Source organism: Berghia stephanieae, unplaced genomic scaffold (genome assembly GCF_034508935.2).
Source record: "Berghia stephanieae isolate SIO BIC M18660-M18661 unplaced genomic scaffold, UCSD_Bste_1.3 scaffold93, whole genome shotgun sequence".
NCBI lineage: Eukaryota > Metazoa > Mollusca > Gastropoda > Nudibranchia > Aeolidiidae > Berghia > Berghia stephanieae.
Window position 1 is genome coordinate 1 of NW_027629577.1, and position 10,000 is coordinate 10,000.

Here is a 10,000-nt window from a genome sequence, read left to right on the forward strand (position 1 = left end):
AGGGGGAAGAAATTAAAAGAAGAATAAAAATAAAGAAGAAGAAGAAGAAGAAGAAGAAGAAGAAGAAGAAGAAGAAGAAGAAGAAGAAGAAGAAGAAGAAGAAGAAGAGGAAGAAGAGGAAGAAGGGGATGGAGAAGGAGAAGAAGAAGAAAAATGAAAATGAAGAAGAAGAAGAAGAAGAAGAAGAAGAAGAAGAAGAAGAAGAAGAAGACTAGTTTACTCCACTTGTGCTTTAATTATTCCCCCTTTGTCCAACTCATTCCGAATTCTCGATATTTTATCTCTAAAGTGTAGAGAGATACTATTTGCGCTAACAATAGGGTCCTCGAAATTATTTGAACTGGTGATCCTTAATCAGTATGTTCAGGGTAGCGAACAGTTCACGTGGGTTTCGTTTGACGGTTGCTATTTTATTTTGAAGATATGTTTTTTTACAAGATAGAATCTGTTCCGTTTACGTTTTAGTCCTAAATGAATTTGATAATGAATTTCTAATTTGGATCAATGAACATGCAAAAACAAATCAACAGAACTGAAAACATAACGAGAACTTAGATATAATTGTCACCCATCAAGTAAGATCCATAAAAAAATTGAGAAAAAAGTTCAACATTTGAATGAATTATAAATATTTTAAAATAGTGAGTTACTTTTCAACCACTCCGTATAAATAATTTTTATTTTTCTTAATTCGTAGATTTAAGAGTAAAAATAGATGACACTCGACAGTGTGTAACTTTACAGAAAATAACCAATTCGTCCTCGAGAATTATAATACACTTCGAAGCTTTAAATAATGTGTATTTTTACGGCACAAAATGTTCTATTTTAGTCAGCGTATTTTAAACATTAAACATAAACTGCTTATGTAATCTAGGAGTTGGAGACAAAAATTTGTAGTTCTCTAAATTTTCGTCAAAGACGGCAGTTCTAAATCTTTGGTACATATTTACTTGTTGTACACGAATGTGAATGAGACCATTGTTTGATATCGCTAATTATTCTACCTTTTTTAGTATGAACAGCCTCGCATACATCGCACCAATCTATTCCACGAAACGGCATTGCAGACAGCCGATCTTTCTCCTGAAGCATTTTACTGTAGCGTGGTAAATCTTTTCCCAACTCTTTAAGATGTAAAGCCAAATCTTTCGCACTTTGAAATTTGTTTCCATTCACAAACGAGCTCGAGGGAAAATATCTGTCATAATCAAGACTTCCTTTCACGATTGGGATGATGTGCGTGCGATCTTTGAATAGTTTGTTCAATTTTTCTGTGACGTAATCTGTGCAGAACGCGTTTTCAAACGACAGGTAAAATTTATAAGTGGTGTTGAATACATGCCGACACTTGAAGTCATCAAACCAGTAGGGACAATCGAATTTTTTACCGCATTTTCCAAAAATGTCAATGTCGATGTATTTCTGAGGGACAAAAAAGTAATATTGATGTTTTGATTGATTTAAGGGCATCACGCATAATAATACATAATTTAAAAAGTACTAATTCACTTATTTCAAAAATATAAATGCACGCTATTTAATGTAAATTCAGAAAAGTGAGTGGAGCAGGCAATTATGTTGGTAACAACAAGATATGAAGTGAGTAGAAAAGTGCCAGAAGACAATAGAGAATAAAAAATTTTTTCGCGGCGGTGGTGGGGTTTGAACCTGCCAGGCGGAGTTGTCGTACCAATAAGGTCGCAGGTTCAAACCCCACCACCGCCGCGAAAAAAATTTTTATTCTCTATTGTCTTCTGGCACTTTTCTACTCACTTCATATCTTGTTGTTACCAACATAAGTGCCTGCTCCACTCACTTTTCTGAATTTAAAATTCACCCCATACACCGGAGCACACTCAATGTCTCAATCGTTTCTATGTTATATGTTTGTGATGAGAATATTGGCTATTAAGCTTAACTGCTGGTCAAAATTACTTCGCGATGGTGGTGAACGAATCGGCGATCTCAAGAAGTGGGTGAGAGAGGGATCTAGAAATGACTTTGGGTTTGAAACGAATTTTTTGTGTTCGTGGATAGCTCACACGGTAGAGCCACGCTCTCACCTGCCAGGCGGAGTTGTCGTACCAATAAGGTCGCAGGTTCAAACCCCACCACCGCCGCGAAAAAATTTTTTATTCTCTATTGTCTTCTGGCACTTTTCTACTCACTTCATATCTTGTTGCTATTTAATGTAGTAACTACCTCCAACCAGGATCTCTCTACATATCAGACATTTTTGGATTGGGATGAGGCCAAATTAATCCCTGAAGAACTAAGAGATATTGCAGTGCCCTCCTTACTAAAGTCACAACAAGATCATGACATCAAAACTCTGGCCCAGAACCGTGACCAATGGAAACAATTAACAGCATGAATGGAGAGAGATGTAACTGAATAAAACAATTCTCAGCAAGCGTCATTCAAACTACGAAGCTTACTACTACTACTATTACTACTACTACTACTACTACTACTACTACTACTACTACTACTACTACTACTACTAACTACTACTACTCTACTATTACTACAATACTACTACTACTACTACTACTAGTACTACTACTACTACTACTACTACTACTACTATACTACTACTACTACTACTACTACTACTACTACTACTAGTACTAGTACTACTACTACTACTACTACTACTACTACTACTACTACTACTACTACTACTACTACTACTACTACGACTACTACTTAATGTACATTCCAAGCTCAGGTCAAACATTTTTACCCTCGTTAAATTTTAAATGCCCATATCTAAGGAGCTATCGTTGCCTCTGATTTGAGGCGTGAAATGGGTGCCTCAACTTCAAACTCAATTTTCTCAAAATTTGATTTTTACACTTTTCTTAACTAATTCAAACGTTCATATCTCGGGAACTTAAAATCCGCTTTGCTTAGGCACAACATACCTAAAATCGAAAAGCCCGACAAAGTACAATGACAAATGTAATACTTTCAATACCTGCAGTAACTGGTAAGTGTGAGTCACGTCATAAAATACTGTATTACGTTGTGACTTTCTTTTCTATTTGAGAACTAACCTGCATTTCTTTAACAAAATCCATTCTATCATCCCGGCAGTTTCGAACCCACCAAGTAGCTGTTTTCGTTTTAGCACCGGCTATTTCATCTGAGGATGGAATAAACATGAGTATGAGCACACACACACACATATATATATATATATATATATATATATATATATATATATATATATATATATATATATATATATATATATATATATATATATATATATATAACATATAGCACAATATATCAAAGCATTTTACTCGATAATGTGAAGTCTGGAAAGTTTTGGCATTGTTTTTTTTTTATCATTCCGTATTTTCTTTTTATTTGTTTGGCCTTTTTCCTATATTAATTTGTGTAGCATGTTTCCCTACATTAATCTGGCAACTGGCACATGTTGTGTGTCTACTCAACATGCTGTGTTGGATATTTTTTGTTGTGTATTCTTTTCTTCCAATATCTAATAGTCGCATGTTCGATATGCTGGAATTGGCTTAAATCTCAAAAACGCTTACAAAAATACAAAATACAAAAGCTCCTCTATCAAATAAACCGGCATGCGCCATGTCTTATTCTTTCCTGGAAAAAGAAAACAAGGGGCAATTTTTGCTATTTATTTAACACCAAAAATTAAAAGACAGTTATGAATTTCTAGTAGAACCGCAAATCCCGTAAAATATTAGTTGCGGAATCCTGGATTGACCTAAGTAGTCGGCAACTACTCGTATACATGATTCTTCTACTTCTGAAATAATAGAGAAAATGAGCCCCTCCCCCCCCCCCCCCCCCCCGCCCCCGCCCCAAAGAATAATAAAATTAATATCAAATTTATCCTTGAGTGTTTTCAGAGCAAGCATTTTAAAATTTGGTAGGACATTAATCATCGTTTTCTCGTAGAAGACTAAAAGAGTCATTACGCTGCCAAACGTAATTTTCACTATACATTTAACATCAGTCGGCGACATACACCGGGGCCCATTTTTATTTAAGCGGACTAGATTTAGCTCTTTTGTCAAGTAAATGACTTCCTAGTCTTATTGTTGAGAGAAGCGAATGACTAAAAAAAAAATAATCGAATTTTATAAACGTTTTTTTAGTGTCTGACTAGCTAGGCTCTAGACTAGAAGTGGGTGTTGCAAGGGCGTCGACTACTTCGGTAATTTTGTGCTGGTAACTTCAATCTCTTTAGATATCGATGGAAGGTAAGATACCAGCCTTCATACTTTCAACGCAAAAGATTGCCAAAGAGGAAATAAGCAACACATATTTCTCACTTACAATTACCTGTTCTTTTGTTTAAACTATATTTTTGCCAAAGACTTAATCGCCTGAAGGCAGTGCCACTTATCCAGATTCCTCGAGAGGAGTTTGGCTCTTGAGAAACTTAACACATCTGACTTTCTTTATAATGTGGGAAGTAAACAAGATCAGGACTTCTAACAAAACTTACAAAAACTCCCTTTACACTTTTGTTGTCGACCTTTTGGGGATGTTATGTCATAGCAAAACAGCTGTTGCAAAATGTCTCCATGTTTTCAATGTTGGGCTTTCTTCAGTCATTGAAATGGGTGTCCTCAATGTTTTTTTATGATAGCATCTGATTTGGATGTATGATTTATTTTTGGGCTTTGGGAAATATGCAATGTGTACATACGTCTTAAGGTTTATGGGGAGCCCCAATTGCAAAAGAAGAAATCTTGACATATCGAAAAGGCACAATCAAAACGCCTCTGGCACCATGTTCGAAATGTAGGAATTATATATAAGTACAAAGTGGTTGCAGAAAGATAAAATATAAAAGTCATCAATTAACCGGCATGGGCCTTATTATTTTGTTCGAATAAAACAAGGGACATAACTCAACATATATAACAACAAAATAGTTAAACGTGGTTGTGGTTATCTACAATGATGTCTTGGAAATTATAATTTACTTATAAAAATCATTGAATGGAATTTAAATTATTATATTTATATATAGAAATGTGTACACATCATGTGAAAGTGAGATTGTTTTGCTTTTTTAAACTCTCACTCAATTTGACCATCATAATGTTGAAGGTTTGATATGTTAATACGACCAATAATTATATTATTCTGTGCGTGTCTTCCAAGCGCGCACTCTCAAGTTCGTTCAAATAATGAAAATACGCTAAAATTCGAAGCGAACGAGACTATACGAATATACTAATAATATACTTTTCTAGTTTGGAAAAAAAACGATTTTACTGCGTCACAATCGCAATATATATATATATATTTATATATATATATATATATATATATATATATATATATATATATATATTATATATATATATATACTATGGGCTCCTTGCTGTAATGAAAATACTCTCAAACATATGCGAAATGTTATCCATTAAACCGATGTTAGAACAAGCCCATAATAGATAATATAATGTTCACGTAAATTATACAAACCCCTTTTATTTCCCTTTTATTTCTACTTTATACCCGTTCTAAAAATGGACACCTTCTTTATCCTCGGCAAAAATAAATAAATTAAAAAAGTTAAAAACAAATAGAAACATAAACAAAAACAAAAAACGATTAACGTAGAAATTCGGGAAATTATCTTTGTCGTACGCATCTAGTTATACTAAAATTAGATTTTGAAACGTAAACATATTTTGAATAGATTAGATGATAACTCTTAAAGGCGTTTGTTGAAAATTAAATTGAATTTACACTTCATCAGTTCGGGTATACAAATGGATAGATTGTGATAAGAGATAACATGAGCAATGTCAATGGAGGGATAAAATATTAGAAGGAAATATACTTCAACTTCTGCGTATGATATTTTAAGCCCATTCCCATTGCTGCCCGTTCACAAGGTCGTGCGGCGGTGATGGAAACTTTATCGTTATTCCAGACACATATGAATGAGCGGATATGTGGTCTTGAGGTATGACACATGCTTTCCGATTGAAAAAGGCTCATTACTCAGGTGTGACATGAGTAACTGGCCGTTAACAGCTTTTTCTCTATCGAAAACAAACAAAAAAACAAAACAAAAAACATTGTAATATCGCCAAACAGACGTCATGTCTCTTTCTATATGTTACGTGTTACTGTTTGTCTGAGAACTATTGTAAAGGGCATTGAGCACGTTTCGTGGATATTACACCATATACAAGCTCAAGATTCCGAGCCCATTCCCAATTCGCGTTCACAAGGCTGTGCAACGATATTAGGAATTTCGTGGAAATCTCAGACAGATGAACTCATGAATATTATAACATTATACTCACGATAATGATCTTGTTTGTAAAGCAATGAGGAATCCCGCCAGCCCAGCCTGACCATAGGAATCACGATATCGGAATCAAGACGGTAACCCATTGTTAGGTTAAATTGATTCTTCCAAAAGTTGTAATCTGAAAAGTAGAGAGTGATTTATGCGACTCTTTCCTTAAAATGATTTGGTGTCGAAGTAAACGAGATGTCAAACGTTTTAATTGTCTTTATTCTTCCCCAAAAAGGGATTTGAGCCAGAAATGTTCAATATTTATCATTTTGTTCATTATTTTGAAGCTCTTATTTTTAAATTGAACATTACTTTTATCAAAAAAGCAGTAATACCTTATATTTGAAACAGAATACATAAATGAACAGGGTTATTTTTACCGATTAACCACGCTACGAATGTGTTTTATTTACTCTCCCGGAAGGAATACGGAACCATATTTCTATTTCATACAGCACCAGTCCCTTAGGTGTCCTTTTTGTAACACACCTACAAAATCCCTCTCTGCTTGTAGCCAAATTTATCATCACACCCGAGTCTGGAAAGGGTCATATAATGTGTGCAAAGTGCCTAACGCAAAGACAGAATATCGGACGCGGAATTTTACATGTTCACTGACAGCCATTTGGTCAGTGGATACGCTTAACATTGCTTGAATTTTGTGACAAGACGAGACACCTGATGCTGAGCAATACAAGAAACACGACATACCTCCAGGATAATTATAGTACCATTTGTTTTCATAGCAGTGAGTCACCCACAATTGACCCGGTCGCCTCTTAATATCGGGAGTAGGTAACATGCCTACACACATGAAAATAACCACGTCGGCTTCGGCCACTTTTTTCCCGTCAGGATCCAGTTCACAATTGTAGGGGCATCTCTTTAAATCGACGTTGTATTTATTTTCTTTATAAAGCCAGCTGATGATTTGTATAATTAATAGAAGATTATATACATAGAACAAACAAAACAAAAACAAACAAAAACAACACAAAAGTCAAAACAACCCCACTAAAGAAACAAAAGCATTTAATAATAATATGATAATAATAATAATAATAATAATAATAATAATAATAATAATAATAATAATAATAATAATAATAACAATAATAATAATAATAATAATAATAATAATAATAATAATAATAATAATAATAATAATAATAATAATAATAATAATAATAATAATAATAATAATAATAATAATAATAATAATAATATTAATGATTGTATTAGCAGCAGCAGCAGTAGTAGTAGTAGTAGTAGTAGTAGTAGTAGTAGTAGTAGTAGTAGTAGTAGTAGTAGTAGTAGTAGTAGTAATATTATTAATAATAATAATGATACTAATGATAATGCCCACAATAATACTATTAATGATGATGATAATAATAATAATAATAATAGTAATATTAAAATAATAATAATAATAATAATAATAATAATAATAATAATAATGATGATGATGATGATGATGATGATGATGATGATGATGAATATAATAATAATAATAATAATAATAATGTAATATAATAATTAATATATAATAATTAATAATAATAATAATAATAATAATAATAATAATAATAATAATAAATAATAATAATAATAATAATAATAATAATAATATAATAATAATAATAAATAATAATAATAATAAATAAATAAATAAATAAATAAATAAATAAATAAATAACTAAATAAAAAATATAATGACTAAGCAGATGTCGACGACGACGACCACGATGATGATGATGATGATGATGATGATGATGATGATGATGATGATGATGATGATGATGATGATGATGATGACGATGATGATAATGATGATATCCAAAGTAGTAAGGGTGGAGAAAAGTGAGGAAGAGGACTACTAGGAGTTAAGAAGGACAAATAAAATAAAAGCTATACTTCTGTTCAAATTCGTTGATTCTGTGTAGAGAAATAATCTTTGTTTGGCCTTGTTTAGATTCCAATATTTTAGAAGCATTCTCATTATAAATCACGGGATTTTTTATATATGGCGATTTGAACTCGTGTCTCTCAGTGGATTCGAAGCCAATGTTTTTCAAATCCTCATCCATAATCAAATTGTTGATTGATGTTATGTTTGTCGTTTGCTGTTCGAGTAAGGTGGATCGACCATGTATTTTATGAACATTTTCAGTAATATAATATGTCGTTTGCCGCTCGAGTGAAGTGGATCGACCAAGTGTTTTATGAACATTTTCAGTAATATAATATGTCGTTTGCCGTTCGAGTAAGGTGGATCGACCATGTCTTTTATGAACATTTTCAGTAATAAATCCGACGACATTTTTATTTAATCTCAACAATAAATAAGAGATAGAAACGATTCCTAGAATGCACAACAAGAGAAATTTGCGTTGCATGCCATTCGCACGTCTTAAACAAATGGAAAATGCCATTTTGAAAGTAGAGTGAAACCGTGTTCAGTGAGCTTTGGGCTACAAAAAGTTAAGCTTTTGTCTCTATCAGCGACGGTTTGTTTGGAATTTTTGTATGCACTTTGGCGTTCAAGATTTCAAGATACCCGAATATCAGAAGAATCATTTCTTGTTCCTGAAATAAAAAGAGAAGATGATTGAAATTATAAAATCTATGTTATTATTATTATTTTTATTATTATTATTATTATTATTATTATTATTATTATTATTTATTATTATTATTATTATTATTATCATTATTATTATTATTATTATTATCATTATTATTATCATTATCATTATTATTATTATCATTATTATTATTATTATCATTATTAATATTATTATTATTATTTTTATTTTTTTTATACGCCCTGGTATTATTGGCTGGAGTCTTTAAACCTGGTTGGGTGAACATACGACTGGGTGCAATCTCTTTCACAGCATTCTATGCTATACATCTTGATTAATTCTGATAATTTATGAACTCTTTCTTTGCTCTGTTCTATACTTGAATGTTTTATATACAGCATGGGTTCAGAAAGGAGCGCTTTTGTAAAAGACAACGAATAACAACTTGCAACGATCTAGCATGCAGGAAACATGAATCAACAACTTCAAACAGACACTATCTTATTAGATTCGAGTAAAGCATTTGATAAAGTCCATCACTATATTATGGCTATCAAAATACGGAGATATGGAATCATTATTAACACACACGACTGGACAATGAATTTTCTCACTTACTATAAACAACCGAAAGTGCAATATCAGAGTCAGATAAAAAACTATAGGTGTGACCCTAGGTACCGTACTGGGTCACCACTTGTTGCTTATCTACATCAATGATTTGCTTAAAAGATTGTCTCCAGGAATTCAACTGAGACTGTTTGCGGAAGACAGCCTTTTGTACAGAGCAATAAGGCAGAAGGAAGACTTAGAAATTCTTCATCGGGACCTTGATTCCAGAACATTTCCAACAAAAGGAAGATAATAACATCACAATATACAATGCATAACAACACACTAGAAGAAGTCATCAAAGCAAAATATCTCGATGTAACGATAAACAATCGCCTGACCTGAAAAGACCAGACTGCAAACAAATGCAGGAAGACAAACTATACCCTGGATTCTTGAGAAGAAACCTCTTCGGCTGCAAAGTAACGATAAAAGAGAAATGCTATAAAGCTTATGTTAGACCAACACTCGAGTT

General features: G+C 32.6%; 1 protein-coding gene across 1 annotated transcript; it reads right to left on the minus strand.

The window, feature by feature from the left end:
- Positions 1–900: 900 nt before the first annotated feature.
- LOC144962354 (alpha-(1,3)-fucosyltransferase C-like) lies at positions 901–7,307 on the minus strand. The gene is made up of 4 exons (XM_078895253.1): positions 7,037–7,307; positions 6,330–6,455; positions 3,063–3,151; positions 901–1,425 (listed from the first exon to the last, which is right to left on the minus strand). Exons 1-4 carry the CDS (start codon positions 7,137–7,139, stop codon positions 931–933), a joined length of 813 nt encoding a protein of 270 aa, XP_078751379.1. The 5' UTR covers positions 7,140–7,307; the 3' UTR covers positions 901–930.
- Between the last annotated feature and the right edge of the window lie 2,693 nt (positions 7,308–10,000).